General features: G+C 33.4%; 1 protein-coding gene across 6 annotated transcripts in view; it reads left to right on the top strand.

Moving 5' to 3' along the window:
* LOC122507833 overlaps positions 1-16,742 on the top strand; it is a 701,895-nt gene that overhangs the window by 641,361 nt on the left and 43,792 nt on the right. For all 6 annotated transcript variants that reach the window (XM_043620759.1, XM_043620763.1, XM_043620764.1 and 3 more), the window contains one exon: positions 9,490-9,786. In XM_043620759.1, coding sequence (XP_043476694.1) covers positions 9,490-9,786 — 297 coding nt within the window. The remainder of the gene's footprint in view (positions 1-9,489; positions 9,787-16,742) is intronic.

Here is a 16,742-nt window from a genome sequence, read left to right as displayed (position 1 = left end):
GCTTTGGAGACCATATTCTTTAGTTTTCCATGTCAAAATAATAATTAAATAATTTTTTTTCATTAAAAAGTGTGTTTTTTTTGCAATAAAATTATTATAAATTTTTTTTAAGATAATTATAAACAAATTTTAGCTTTATAGTCAGAAAGAGCGATAAATTTTACGTCGGAAATGGTATTTTCTAAAATTTTTAACTAATTATTTCATACAAAATAAGAGTCGTGAAATCATGGTACATTTTGCGTCCTGGTGGGCGTTAATGGGTTATTTATTTAATTACTCTCGTTATTAACACTATTACGTGATTACAAGGGAGTTTACGCAGATTATAAAATTATACATACAAAATCAACGAAAGTAACAAAATTTCGAATTATGAGTTTAGGCCGGGAAGACAATGTTCTAATAAGTATATTTACCAATTGCTTAATCAACGACCGATCACAACTCGATAAAACATTCAACCACTTATCTATAGTCGCCTAATTATATAATTCAATAATACTTATTTATAAGCACTTATTTGAAAACTTCTCTTTATTATAAATAATCCTGGAAGTATGATTATTATGCAGTCGACACTGGGCAAAAATTCTTTTATAAAACAAAGGTAAATTTAAACATAAATAATTTTGAGTTATTGATGGGTTAAAAATATCGGGATAAATCACAAGACTTTTTAAATTCCTGAGACTCTCCATGTCACGTGATTTAATAAAATGAGCATATGATTTAAGAATTAGTGTCTCATCCAAATGAAAATCCTGAGGAGTCATCTTAGCCCATAAGTCCGAAAAGCCACAGGGTTCAAATAATTGTGTCTTTAGTTGAGTTAACCAATTAAATCTGCTATTTGGGTTATTTTTTGACAGCTTTAACAATTTCTCAAAACATTTCCTGGGGTACCGAGAATTATTGATTTTATAAATTTTATTTATCCAGGAAAGATTAAATTTAAAAATTCTAAAAGCTAGATGCAAGCTATTTGTTTCTAATCTCACTGCGTAATTCGAGGTGCACATAGGAAGGCTCAGCAATCTTTTAAAAAAAGACAGCTGAACCCTCTCAATTAATTCTAAAAAATTTATTCCCCAAATCACGCAACCGTAAAGTAAAACACTCAATGCAAGAGTTTGAAAAAGCTTAACACAAGAATCCCATGAAGCAATTCTGACCGAGAAAATCACCCTTAAGATTGAGCCCACCGCCGTATTTGAAGCTCTACTAAATTTCTTTGCAGCTGGTAGAAATGAGCAAGAATTGTGAAAAGGAACTCCCAAATAAACATACTCGTTTGTCACCTCAACACAGTCCTCGCCATACTTAAATGATTTAAACTTTTTAGCTTTCGAATTACCAGACCTAGTGAAGATTACAACTTTAGTTTTATTAATATTTACCTCTAATTCATTCAACGTACAGTATTTATACAATACACTCAGTTTTTTATTCAGTTCAGTCGGGGAGTCAGAGAGAAGCACATAGTCATCGGCATATCCCAACATAATAATCCCAGTAGAATTATCAATCGAAATCCCTCTACAGTCGTGATCTATAAAAAAATTTTCCATATCTGAAATAAATAATAAAAAGTCCAGAGGACTAAGAACCTCCCCCTGCAGCACTCCTCGCGTTACATTTATATATTTAGTTCATCCGTCATTAGTTTTAATACAAGTGGATGCTTTAGAATTAGCTTAATTATTTTTGAACTGAGGCCCAGAGAGTACAGTTTGCTCCATAATAACTAGTGCGAGACAGATGGGAAGGCCCCTTTAAAATCAATAAACGCGGCATAAACAACAGAACCCGGATTACTTAAGTGGATATGAATAACTGATGACAAATTGAAAAGGCTATCCATGCAACTTCTCGTTTTACGAAAGCCTGCTTGAGACTCAGGAATAAGATTTTTATTTTCCGCCCATGAGACCAACCTATTACATAAAATCTGTGTAAAGATTTTAGAGATACAATTCGCAAGCGTAATTGGTCTATAGTTATCCGGATTCGATGGCTCGCCCTTCTTAAAAAACATAACTGTAACCAAATTACCCCAATCTAAAGGGAACCTTTCGGTATCTAAAATTTTATTAAATAAATTATTTATATACAAAATCCAATTATTAGGTAAATTCTTGAAGAAATTGTAATTAACACCGTCAATCCCTGGGGCCTTCCCATTTTTACAATTGAGCAAGCAAGAAATAATCTCATCAGATGATATGTATTTATCAAGTTCCGGGATAGAACGACATAATATTTTAGCATCTGCGGATGAGATATTTGCTGGTTGCGGATAACACCTCTGCAAAAAACAATACCAAGCATCCAGATCGATCGACGATTCCTGACGCACTCTAGTTCGGGATGCGTTGACTATCCTCCAGAAGTGAGAAGCAAACTTACAATTATTCACAGTATCAATTCGAGCTTTATTAAATTTTTCAATTTTTGACTTTATAATTTTAAGATAAGAATGTTTTTCCTTAAAGTACAATTTCTTAGAAAGATTTGAAAACTTCTCACACCTGCAGGCTGTCAACGCATTTCCAACACGCTTTTTAGCCAATCTGCACTCAGCATCTACCCAAGGTTTATCCCTTAAAAAGCTATTATTTGCAGAAAAAGTGCGCATTTCTAAATCTATGGCGACTTCTTTTATTGTGGAAATTAATGTCGAATTAAGTTCGTCTACATTATAATTTACATTCGCCACCTGTTTCTTAAAAGCCATACAAGAGGAAAATAAATTAGCCTTTTCATTATTGAATTGCAATTTAGTTAATTGCAAATTTGAAATTTTATTAGTTAAAAAAGAAATATTCAGGAACAACGGAAAATGATCTGAGCGAGTGACCAACTGTTAGACTTGCAGGCTCTGAACCAAGGAAACAGTGCCCAATGAACACCAAATTAGGTATATCACACTCATGCCATTCGTATTCAAAAACGTAAAATTGACTAGAATATCACCCAAGCAACGACCATTTGATAAAATAAGATCATTTGTTTCCAAATTGTTAACTAGCAATTTAGCTTTACTATTTAAAATTTTATCTAAAGTTTCTCTTTTACCAATAACAGAACTAGAGAATTGCAAAATTTCAGTATCCAATTGGTTCAAATCCGCAACCCTAGAATTAAAGTCACCGCCTAAAATTAACAAAGTATTTGGAAAATCGGAAAACAAATTATTAATAATACAATTTAAATTCTCTAAAAAGTCTTCCAAACACTCGACCGGAGCAATATAGACCAAACCAAGTATAAAATTAAAATTATTCGACTTTAAAGTAAACTTTACAAATATTTGATTACACAAAATAGATATAATTACTGCCGAGTACAGACGTGTGTTGTAAGCGATGAAAAGGCCTCCCTTTGCTCTGCCAAATTTATAGTTCCTCGTTGCCTGAGCCTGGATATACCTGTAATTATTGTTAAGTAGAGTTGATCTGACAGATTCCGTTTCATTCCACGTCTCACAAACACAGATAATATCCAAGGCGTTAATATTATTTCTTAAGTCGGATAAGTTGTTGATTCCATGTACATTCCAATAAATTATTCTATCTTCCTCAATATGATTGCAATTATCAGTGACAGTTGAATGAAAATTTTTGACTATTTTTTCTTTGCAAGCTCGTTGCTATTCCTTGTCGTCTAAATTCAGCCTTTTAGGAGCAGGGGGGCTATTCAAGTTTTTCCCATCGTTAGTTGTCTTAGGCGTGGGGGTAAAGAAATCTTTCATTGATTTGCAGTTCGATGCGAAGGCTTCCCTCTTCGATTTCGGTCCCCTCTTCCTCTTCATACTGACAGGATGGGTAGTAGGGGAACTTTCGTTGTCAGAAGAAATTTAAGCAGGAATTTCAATTGATTTTTTCTCCGCATGATCACCATGTATAGGTTTCGATGATATGTTTGAACTAGGGTGTGAAGAAGAATTCTCCAATATCTGAATCCTATTATTAATGATTTTCGCCTTTATACCATCTTTTTGCAAATTCCGAACTTCTTGCAGTAACTGTCTTCGCTGTTCTCACTCTTCAGCGGTGCGGTCGTTTGATATGAAAAGTTTGTTGTTTCTAAATTCTTTCACTTTCGTAAAAGCCAATTTCACCCACCTTGCACCAACAAATTTAATTAGTACTGGGCGATTAGATTTGTTTTTTCCGAGACGGTAAGCATCTTCAATAGCCAGATTAGGGATGTTGAGATTAATTTCTTTAAAAATATGGTCTAACACTTTCATGAGGTCGTTATTAATCTCATCGGAGTCTTCCAAGTTGAACAGAACAATGTTTTTAGCTCGGTGATATTTATCAGAACGATTATCATTATTTTCCACAGTGTGTAATCTATTCTCCAACTTGCCGAATTTATTGTTCATTGTCTCCAAACTATTGTTGATCAATGACATTCCTTTCTTAATATCCTCTTGGGATATAGTAACGTCATTCATTTGCGTAAACAGTTTGTTCCATCTCTCTTCCTCCATTGTAGACGACGAAGATGGTCACACAATATTCTAATATTTAATCCGACAAAAGAAAAAGACAACCAAACGATAACGGAAAAAAACAAATAAACAAACACTTATAGTCACATTCGTATTAAAATCCACTCTGCACGGTGGTCTTCAAGCACTTTTAGGTTTACCTAAAATGAGTCAACATTGTGCTAACGCTGTTTTATCTGAAATCGTTCCAAGATTCCAAATTTTTATTTTCAAAAATCGTAGCTGATTCTTTTTTCGAAAAAAACATATATAGAGTAATGTCACCTTGAGTGGGCCGCCTACGCTTTTTTCTAAAAAATTCTTTCTAAAAGCAAATTAATCGGAGATTACTATTTCAAGCTTTAGTTTAAATCCCTAGATAAGTGTTTATGCCATAATAGTTTTGATTTTTTTTATTGGAAAAAACAATTGACTTTTAAAAAAAGCTAATTTTTAAGAAATGAAAAAAGTGTAACCTTGAGTGGACCACTCCTTAAAAATTGTAAAAGTTATTCTAAATTCTTTAATGTATTTAATATTTCTGATATATTGAAACAAAATTTATGCTTATGCAGCTTCAGACCATGTATGTGTCGCAATGTTTACAAGTGAAACCATTTTTAATAATTTTGTCACATATCACATCAATATCACAAAAAAATTAATAAAGAACATAAATCATAGTTTCAAACTAATTTATTGTCAATTTATATCTAAAAAATGTTAAACTGACATTAAAAATGGAAAAAACAGGCAGTCCACTCATGGTTATAAACAGTGGTCCACTCATGGTGACAAACAACTTTTTATGGCAGACACCAAAATTTTTTTTTGAGTCAAAATTATCACTTAATTAAACTAAGACAATCAATTTCAATGTCCAAAGTAGTAGGAAAAAAATAAGTTACCTTTTAAAACTTAAATTTTACACTACTTTTACACTTCCAAATCACTTTACTCATTGAAAGAGCGACTTCTTTTTTGGTTTGTGTTCTCAAAAATGCGTTATATCAAACGGTAACGTATATGATTATCGCGGAACTTAATTTCTTACGGTTTCTAGGTGCGGTGCTGCTATTCGCACTATTTATTTCACGTTTCCGCTGTCAGATAACTTAAAAGCTCAGGTGGTCCACTCAAAGTGACATTACCCCTATGCGAAATTCCACGTGAGATTTTAGTCGACAGTGGGATTTTTTTACAATTAACTTTTTAAAACTGTCTACAGCGTAGACCCTTTAATTTAAAACAAAGAACACAAATAGATTAAAACTTACACGCTGCAGACAGTTCTAAAAAGTTAATTGTAAAAATATCCCATGTGATGCTTGCAAGTGATTTTTAAAAATGTTTTAAAACTCATTTAACACATCAGGCCCATTTCAGGACTTTTGGAAACTCTCCTCTATATTATAAGGTATAAATTACCTTACATTGTTAGGTCAGATGGCAAACTTCACCTCATCATTAAGTCTGCGCGCGGAAATTGTTTGACAAATTTTGACGTCTCACAGTGGGCCAGGATCGTCGAATTTTGGCCAAAAATACAATTTTTCAACTTTCAAATATGCACAAAAGAATTTATCCACAGTATTTAATAGTAAATAAGGAATTTATTGCATAAAGGATTTGTTAAATAATACAAAATTGTGTCTTCTAGAACTATTTAAAGTTTAACATTTGAGATAAAATAATAAAATGTTTTTGATTGAAATATTTAATATATCTAGAAATAAATTAATTATTTTTGTATAAGTACTTATTTTTTATCATCAATAGATATATTGAAGTAAAAAACCAATAGTTACTTTAAAAAAATAAAATTTATTAAAATGTAGCTCCATTGAAGTTAACAAATAGTGGATTTTTCAATAGACTTTCAGTTAGTCGACTTTTAGTTAGTCGAGCTCCTCCGAGCCGCATAATATTTGGAAAAACAAGTTATAGAACGATTACTTAGCATGTCTACTTTGACGCCAATATGTGCCATTTTGCGCCTTTTCATATTTTTTCAACATAACAAGAATATTGCAATAAACATATAAATATATGCAATAAATATATAAAGACAATTTTCAAAATTAATCAATTATGATGAACAGTGGTATTTAATGGTTTTTTGTGTCGCTGATTACGAATCTGATGTCAGATTTCAAAAATTCAAAATGGCGGATCCAATATGGCAGACATAAAAATTTTAAAATCAATAATGATTTCAGAGAAAGAGAAGTTATTAGAGAAAGAAAGAAAAGGGGTCTACTTTTCGTATGGCTGTCTAACATTTTGGTCGCTTGCGTACTCTATGCTAATAACTCTATGGTTTTTTGGGTCGCTGATTACGAATCTGATGTCAGATTTCAAGAAATCAAAATGGCAGTCATAAAAAATTTTAAATTAATCAATTTCAATGAGACATAGGTATGTAAAGGTTTTTCGGGTTGCTGATTACGAATCTGTTGTCAGATTTTAAAAATGTAAAAATGAGCACTTTGTTTCTGAAATCAGATATAGATATAAAATGGAGTGTTTATCTGATCCATGGAAATAAAAACAGATTCTCCAATAGGACTACATGCGCACTTGATATACCCACGCGATAAACTATATACCTGTAAGGGGCCGTACACATAATACGTCACGCGATTTTTGATCATTTTTAACCCCTCCCTCCCCCTATGTCACACTTCGTTACAAACCTTGAACCCCTCCCTCCCCCTACGTCACGTCACACACGTAAATTTCACTGTAAATTTTATACATTGGACATTATATATTATATCCTACACTCTAAATTATTGAATCAGTTAAAAATAACTGATTTAAAAGCAAAAAGTCAGTCACTAATTCAAATAGTAATATTTTTTTCTAACAATTAGTTAAAAATAACTGATGTTTCAATACAATTTTTTTGGTTTGATTCAATTAGTCACGTTTAACTACCTACATAGCACCGAAACTTTCCTAAAAATTTATTAAAGATTTACTCGCAAGCTTCGAAATATTTAAATGCAAAGTTTAGTGAAAATTGTGTAAAGATTTAAATATCCCACTTCAATAAATCTTTAGCGCGAAACTTTCCTGAAAATTTAACTTAAATTTTAACGAAAGTATATTCGAAAATGTAATTCAAATGTTCAGGAAACTTTCAAGCTATATTTTTAAGAAAATTTAACGATAAACATTTATTGGAGTGAGAAATTTAAATCTTTATACAATTTTAACTAAACTTTGCAAGTAAATTTTTCGAAGTATGCAAGCAAAATAATATACATATTTAGAAAAGTTTCGGTGTTTTGTGGATAATTTTTTAGTTATTTTTAACTGATTCAGAAGCAGAAAGTCAGTCACTGCTGATTGTCAGTTAAAACCATGATTTTTAACTGATTCAAGTTAAGAGAATATATTATTTATCATATTATAAATAATATAATAATAAATGTTAAACAGGTACATAATATATATTAAATAGTTTAAAGCATTTTTAACTTGTTTTATTTAGAAAAAGTGACATTGTCACATATTATTTCTTATAATCTTTGAATCTGAAAGATTGTGACGTAACACATGAGTTCACCCCCCCTCCCCCATGTCACACTTAGTCACAATTCTCAGACCCCCTCCCTCCCCCTATCCGCGTGACGTATTATGTGTACGGCCCCTAAGTAAACATCAGGTCTAAAAAAACAAAAAAATTTTTAAAATCTAAAAAAATACAAAATGGGATCTTTACCTGTAACCTCCTCGTGGTAGATCCTGGAAACTACTGTACTTTTTATTTTTGTAGGCTAATAACAGGAAAAAAAATTTTATTTTCTGAATTGTATAGACACTAGTTTTGTAATCACCAAACTTAAAAACTCCCAAGCAAAAAATTGTAGGCGAATCTCACCCAATCTAAAATCCACTTGAATTCTTACATCAGATTCGTAATCAGCGACCTAAAAAACCCCTAGATACAAAGTTTCATAAAAATCGATTAATTTTAAAAATTGTATGTCCGCCATTTTGAATCCGCCATTTTGATTTTTTGAAATCTGACATCAGATTTGTAATCAGCGACCCAAAAAACCCATAGATACCTATGTTTAATTCAAATTTATTAATTTAAAAATTTTTATGTCCGCCATATTAGATCCGCCATTTTGAATCTTTGAAATCTGGCTTCAGATTCGTAATCAGCGACCCAAAAAACCTTTAGATACTTATGCTTCATTAAAATTGATTCATATAAAAAAATTTATGTCCGCCATATTGGATCCGCCATTTTGAATTTTCGAAATCTGACATCAGATTCGTAATCAGCGACCCCAAAAATTGTAGGTAGCCTACTTTTTATTCGTAAATATCTTGTTCTCTTTTAAATAATGGTTTTTGGCCAAAAATTGACGATCCTGGCTCACTGTGCGTCTATGTCAAAGCTGCCCTCAAACTTGACCTAAATTTTGAGGGTAGCGGGAATTCTTTGTCAAATTTTGATGTGTAGGCCCTCAAAATTGACCTAAATTTTGAGGATAGCGGAAATTGTTTGTCAAACTTTCACGTCTAGGTCAAAACTGCCCTCAAAATTGACCTAAATTTTGAGGGTAGCGGGAATTCTTTGTCAATTTTTGACGCCTAGGTCAAAACTGCCTTCAAAATTGACCTATATTAAAGTAATGTGAGGCCGTTATTTATCCTCTTTTTGACCTACAGGTCAAAAAAAGGTCAAATTAGACATAGATTTTGACGTAATAAGATAGACAGATATAAATCAGAGAAATTCGCAATCTTTAATTTAGTTTTTCTGGAAATGAGACTTTCAATATTTCTTAAGTTATTCGAAAATTATATTCATGCCATGGAATTTTTTTGCTTTTTTAAGAATACATCTGTTAATTATATGGAGAAAGAAAAATGGTCATGAAATGAACAACTTGTTTCTTTTTACAATGACCGTCGATTTATTTTTGGAATGTTTAAACAGTTATAAATAAATCAATTTTTTTCAGTGAAGCCAGCAGTAGTAAAGATTTTCTTCAGTGAAGATCCCGTTTTAGAGGGACGTGAGATTACTGCTCGGTGTCAAACATGGGGAAGTTCACCGGCTGCAAGGATTATTTGGAAATTAGGAGGATTGGAAATTGGAGGTGTAAATATTATAACTACTCAAATGAGTAACTCCACAATTAGCAAAATTGATATAGTTCTCAGCAAAGATGATGACGAAAAAGATATAACTTGCAGAGCTGAAAATCCTAGATTTCCTGGTGGTATTCTTGAGGAAACCAGAACAGTTCACGTTCTTCGTGAGTAACTGCTTTTGAGAATTGTTTTTAATATTTATTTATTCATTTATTTATTATTTAATAGATGTAATTTCATAGAAAATCAATAGAGGTGTATGAAAGGTATAAAGACACCTGTATTAGCTGATGTAGATATTCTTTTCGAGGAATTAAACAGCTTATTCTCTCTTTCTCTCTCTTTGAAAAAGCGGTTAATTTTCCGTAATGAGAAGTGTATAGATGCTTGTATACGAGGTGACTTTTAAAGCATTTTTATTAATGTAACACTATTTTAAAGTAAATGTAGATAATAGAAATGAATTATCTCATCTAAAACAAAGCTAAATTCATAAGAGAAATGAAGTTTTAAGAAAAAAAGAATAATTTTGTTCAAAAAATTTATTCAAATGAAAAAAGGTTAGAATTTGATAATTCCTTGTTACTCTTACTTACCGACATTAGATATTTCTCGGATGCAGTAAGCACGATTTTGTATTAGCGGTAGAATAAATAAGTTATTCTTCATTACTAATTAATAATATATTATTATTTATTTATTATATAAATGTTCTTATATAAAATAATTAAATTTAATACAAAATCCTGCTTACCGCATCCGAGAAATATCTAATGTCGGTAAGTAAGAGTAACAAGGAATTATCAAATTCTAACCTTTTTTCAGTGTGAATACATTTTTTGAACAAAATTATTCTTTTTTTCTTGAAACTTCATTTCCCTTATGAATTTAGCTTTGTTTTACTTTGAAAATTCATTTCTATTATCTACATTTACTTTAAAATAGTGTTATATTAAGAAAAATGCTTTAAAAGTCACCTCGTATACAAGCATCTATACACTTCTCATTACGGAAAAGGCTCGTATGAGAGATTTCTCATATTTCTCATACAAGCTACCGAGCTCGTATACGAACTCCGCGGTCCGTGTATCGAATTTTTTTACTGGGTACTTTGGTAACATGTAACTCGTTTAATGAGAGTCCTATGATGTTCCTGATTTTTTTCTATGTTCCTTAAATCTTTCTGAATAATGTTATTTAAACAAATAACCGTTATTATAATAACTTTTTGAGATTATTAAACGAAACCGTAGTTGTGTTATCTTTGTTGGAAATTAAGGTACGAAGATGAGACAAAGTACACGTTACGGAGAATACGACACTTATTACGATTCATCAACAAAAGTTTGGAAAAAAATTATTTTAAGTAATTATTTGCAAAAGTATTTTCAGTTTTTTGCTTTATTGCACCATTAGCAGTCAGGTGTATACTACTGTAAGTCTTTTTGTCCGAGACTCCAAGTTTAGCAATACTACCTTTATTTTGGTCATTTTTTTCTGTGGTTGAAACTGATTTATTACTTTGAAGATTTGGTTTCTAAGGACGTACAGAGGTGTAAACACCCAAAATATTTTTCCTGTCTTAAGAAATTCAAAATTGTATGTAGGTTTGGGTAGAAGTGACCTGAAGTCCTCACTTACCTGCTCATGTCTACAATAATACAGTTTATCGCATTTAAAATGTTGACGCCTATGAGAAATGGTTTATGATGGTGTGCACCTTACCGCTAATGGTGCAATAAAGCAAATACTGAAAATAGTTTTGCAAATAACTTCTTGAAATAATTTTTTTTCCAAACTTTTGTTGATGAATCGTAATAAGTGTCGTATTCTACGTAACGTGTACTTTGTCTCATCTTCGTACCTTAATTTCCAACAAAGATAACACAACGACGGTTTCGTTTAATAATCTCAAAAAGTTATTATAATAACGGTTATTTGTTTAAATAACATTATTCAGAAAGATTTAAGGAACATAGAAAAAAATCAGGAACATCATAGGACTCTTATTAAACGAGTTATATGTTACCAAAGTAGACCCTGTGAAAATGATGCCAAAAAACATGTTCTTTTTCCCTTCAAAAATTAATAACTTTAAGAAAAAATTTTTTATTTGTTTTTAATTTTTTACATTAATGTAGAAATAAATTACTTACTGATTCCATACAGTTTCAATATTGTGCGATTTTTTTTATTCAAGTTACAAGCCTTCAAAGTCAACTGACTTTACATTTTACACCGATAGTAGGCATTTAGCTATTCGATAAACGCAGCTTAGGCCAATTAAAAAACACAATTATTATTATTATTAAAATTATTTATATTATTATTATTTTTCTGTTGCTATTCTTTCTAATTATTATTATTCCTAATTAAATTCATTATAACTGTAAGCAGCAGCAAAACAGTCTATCAGTGGAGGGCAGGGATTTAGGAAATGTAATAAATAAAAACGACCACAAACGGAATTTTTAAATTAACAATCATGCAAATATTTTCTTTTAAAAGAGTGGACAATTTTGTGTAATCAGTGTAAGTTTCATTAATTTATTGCAAACGGCTTTTGAGTTATTAATTTTTTTTAAAATGTTGTATTATTTTGTTAATAAAAAAATAACAAAAATTTTAAATTTCAAAAAACGGTTAAAGGTGTTTTTTTGTTTTGTTGTGAACTAGATTTTTATAAAAGTTTTAACATTTTAGAAAATCAATGAAATTTTTTTAACACTGTTGAGCTGGTCTGGCCCTATAGCAATGGAAAAACTTGTAAATAAAAGCGTTCCAATATTTCAATAAATAAAAATTTTATTAAATATATAATTTTCTTCTATTGGCCTAAGCTGCATTTGCCAGTTAGCTAATTATCTGATCCCTTCAGGCGAATAGACGAATAATAGTAATATTGAAGCTCGTTCGTCTATTCGGCACCGATTAGCTAACTGCCTAGGCGTTTAGCTAAATGTATCTGTCCACAATTTAGTAGTAAAGGGTATTTTGGGTCGCTGAACACGAATCTGAAGTCAGATTTAAACAATATTTAATTTTTTATCCAATATGGCTTCACTTTTATTAGACGGAATCCCACCCTGAGTTAGTCAGCCCACATTAATATTGTATATTTTGTTGTTTTATTATTAGAAACGTCCTAACAAGCTTTAACCCGGCGAGTATGAGGTTGGGCATGTTGTAAGGATCTTGTAATAAAAATAAACGCACGAAAAAGAGAAATCATGTAAAAATACGAAAACACACAAATAATTTCCGAGCGAGTGACAAATAGAACGCGCCTGCGCGATAGACATAGGAACTAACTCGCGAAAGAGAATGATCCGAGAGTATATCGGCATCCCCTCCAGAGTCTCGCGGAGACTCAGCTCCAGACGCCCCGCCACCTCGCGACTAGCCAATCACGAAACATTAGTACTTCGCACGACGACTATAAAGATAGGGCCTTCGCACGATCCCGAGGCATTCGACTCCACGGAGCTTCAGAGGTCTTACCTCTGGAGAGTCTTACTCTCGCACTTCGCAGCAACGATCGCAGCACGGCGGCTTCAACGATACGTTCGACGAGCGGTTTGACCCTCACTAGAGTCTGACTCTAGTAAGTCGAATCAACGATACTTTCGACGAGCGGTTTGACCCACACTAGAGTTTGACTCTAGGAAGTCGAAATCAACGAGACGGTCGGGGAGGGTTTGACCCTCGAGAGAGTCTGACTCTTCCACCGACACCTTCGACGACGAAAAGAGAAAAAAAGGGAACACCATTCTTCCGATTTTTCGCTTCTATTTTCTCTTTTGGTTATTTTTTGAGTATTCCAATCTCGAGATCCCCCGTTACCCCCCCTATATAATTTAACCTTGGAGTTTTCGCGTATATATTTTCGACGTTTTCGTTTTGACATATCTTTATCTATTTTGAAACGCCTGTGCCGTTTTCTTTTTTTCGTAGCGTAACGAAAATATCTTTGTAGAGTACTACTTTTTTGCGAACGAACCACCGGGTTCGATTTATTTTTTTAGTCTTAATCTTTATATTCTAATAACATTATTTTTTTAAATCATTGTAAATATGTTCGAATACGATAATAAATTCGTTTTGTTTTGTTAAATCTGATAATTTATGAACCCTGATCCGACGAGCTAATTTCCGGCAAGAAGTTTTTCTTACATTCATTACAGATTTTTCTGGCGCCCGAACAGGGACGTACGCGATTAAATTTTATTTAAAATGGCAGACGATAGAATTCCGCTCACCCGTTCCATGATTTGGACGATGAATAAAGTTACTCTTGAAAACGAATTGCACGAAAGAAACGTACCTTTTCCCGCCGACGCGAATCGCGATCAATTAAGAAATTTATTACGCAACCTTATAGGACACGAATTAAGATCTCACGACCAAAGACAAGAAAATCTCTCGAATGCAGACGACAATAACGGAGATACTCTTTGTCATCACGGTTCCCAACAAGGCGACGGCCATAGCGCACGCAATGATGGTCAAAACGACAGACTCGTGTCAAATGAACGTATTTTAAATTCGAGACAAAGTAACGCTCAAAATAATTTTCCTCCCAACGAAAATTTAATTAATGACGGACGAAACGAACAGATAAATTTAAATCGAGATCAAAATAGCAATCGTACTAATGAACAAAGACGTAATAGAGACCCACGACTCGCATCTAGAAATGATATTAGTAGACCTAGCAGTGCAGGTAGTTTTATCGCTGAATCTACTGTACAATCTAGACGCGGTGGGGTTAATCGAAACGAAAATCGACGCGATGATGATAGGGCTCGTCAACGGAGAAATCTCAGACCAGCACAACAAAATCTTACTCATAGAAATAGACCCGAACACTTAAATGTTCACGATCATAATCGTCCTCGTTCAGTTGCCGATAATTTTGAAGATAGAGATCGCGATTTTCTAAATTATAATGATGGATACGATAGACCCCGCAAAAGTCTCGCCGAAAAAGTACGCAAATGGGGCGTTTTCTTTGATGGTACGCGTGATCTTCTCGACTTTTTAGAACACGTAGAGGAATTAAGTTTCACTTATGAAATCCCTCTAGACAATTTACTCCATTGCCTTCCTATGCTTTTAAGGGGAAACGCGATTTCGTGGTATAGAAATAACCGGAGAAATTGGCACTATTGGGAAGAATTCGAACGCGACATTAAACAATTTTTCTTACCAGTAAATATAAATCGACAATTAGAGGAAGACATACGTAATAGAACGCAGGGACCCAAGGAAAGTGCGCATGATTTTATTACTGCTCTCCAAACCCTTATACGTAGATACGGTGCAATGAGTCTCGATAATGAAATTGAACGATTATATAGAAATCTCCGCCCTGAATATAGACGATATATCAGACGACAAGAAATTTTTAATGTCTCAGATTTGATACGTTTAACAAACGAATATGAGTTAATCGTTGTCGCAGAGAAAGCGTATAAACCTCCTCCCCCACAAAATTGTCCTTCGCGAGTCGAAACGAATCAATCCAAACGAATAAAGGAAAACGTAGCGAGCGTCGAAAATTATAACCGGCAAGACCATTGCTGGCGGTGTAAGAGACGTGGTCATCGTCGTGGCCAATGTAAGGGAAAACCGAAATTGTTTTGTTCTTGGTGCGGTCAGGACGGGATATTTTTCCGTGATTGTAAGTGCGACAAGCAGGAAAACTATTCACGGACCGACGAAAATCCGGCAGAGATGCGGTCCGACAGCGAAATATTCAGAGCCGGACACCACGCGACGTAAATATAGCCAACGTACCCAAGGACGCTCGTATCTATGAACCAATTAAATTGAAAGACAAAATTTTCTGTGCTTTATTGGATACGGGAGCGAGTCGTTCTTTCATCGGAGAAAAGGTTTACAACGAAATTCGTAAACATGACCTCGCGGATTTAAAACCAATAAACATGATGGCCAGATTCGCCGACGGTCGACGCTCGGAAATTTTAGGAATCGTCGACCTTGAAATTTTCTTCCATGGTAAAATATTAAACGTCACTTTTCGCGTATTACCCGACCTTGATTTAGATATGATATTCGGTCTTGATATCTTAAGCGCCGTAGGATATCAATTTGATTACGATAAAATTGCGTCAACAGACGGCGAATCTTGGAGATCCGAAGATGAAAATATCGACGAAGCGCTTAGAGAAATTTCCGAACAATTAAAATCGTTTAACGAAATAAAAGGCCCCACTACAGTTGGTAAACATACTATAAAACTAAAGAGAACCGAACCTATTAATTTGAGTTATTCCCCTCGTAACCCTGCGATGCAGAAAGTAATGTATGACGAACTCGACGATATGCTTGCGAAAGATGTAATCGAGCCTTCAAGCGGTCCTTGGTGCTCTCCTATCGTGATTACTAAACGCAAAGACGGAAGTTATCGATTCTGCATCGATTTTCGTAAAATCAACGCAATATCTGAAAGAGACGCGTATCCGATACCTCAGATTAATTCGACGTTGGATAAATTACGAGATTCTAAATTCTTTTCCAAAATTGATCTGAGAAACGGATATTGGAATATACCACTAGCCGAGGAAAGTAGACCGATCACTGCTTTCGTTGTTCCCGGACGTGGTCTATTCTAGTTCAAAGTTATGCCTTTTGGTCTGCATTCGGCGTCAGCGACCTTCCAACGAATTATAGAAAAAGTTTTAGGACCTGAATTAGGCATTTACGCTTTCGTTTATTTAGATGACGTTATCGTTCTCGGAAAAACCGTCGAAGATCATTTAGAGAACGTTAGGCGTATTCTCGAACGATTGCGAGATGCTAATTTACGCGTAAATCCGGAAAAATCTGAATTTTTCAAACGAAAAATACATTATCTCGGTCATATGATAGACGAAAACGGTATCCACACCGATCCCGAAAAAGTCAAGTCAATTTTAAATTTTCAAACTCCCAAAAACGTGACAGAATTGAGACGATTCATGGGAATAATATCCTGGTGTAGACGATTCATCCCTGATTGTTCGACCCTAACTCAACCTCTGACGCGTCTTCTCCAGAAGAAAAATCGATGGCAATGGGGACCAGAACAAAACGAAGTTTTCGAGACACTTAAAAA

The sequence above is a fragment of the Leptopilina heterotoma genome, unplaced genomic scaffold (assembly GCF_015476425.1).
Source record: "Leptopilina heterotoma isolate Lh14 unplaced genomic scaffold, ASM1547642v1 Lhet_510, whole genome shotgun sequence".
NCBI lineage: Eukaryota > Metazoa > Arthropoda > Insecta > Hymenoptera > Figitidae > Leptopilina > Leptopilina heterotoma.
The sequence above is the reverse complement of the archived record's forward strand: the minus strand, read 5'-3'. Positions and strand labels throughout refer to the sequence as shown.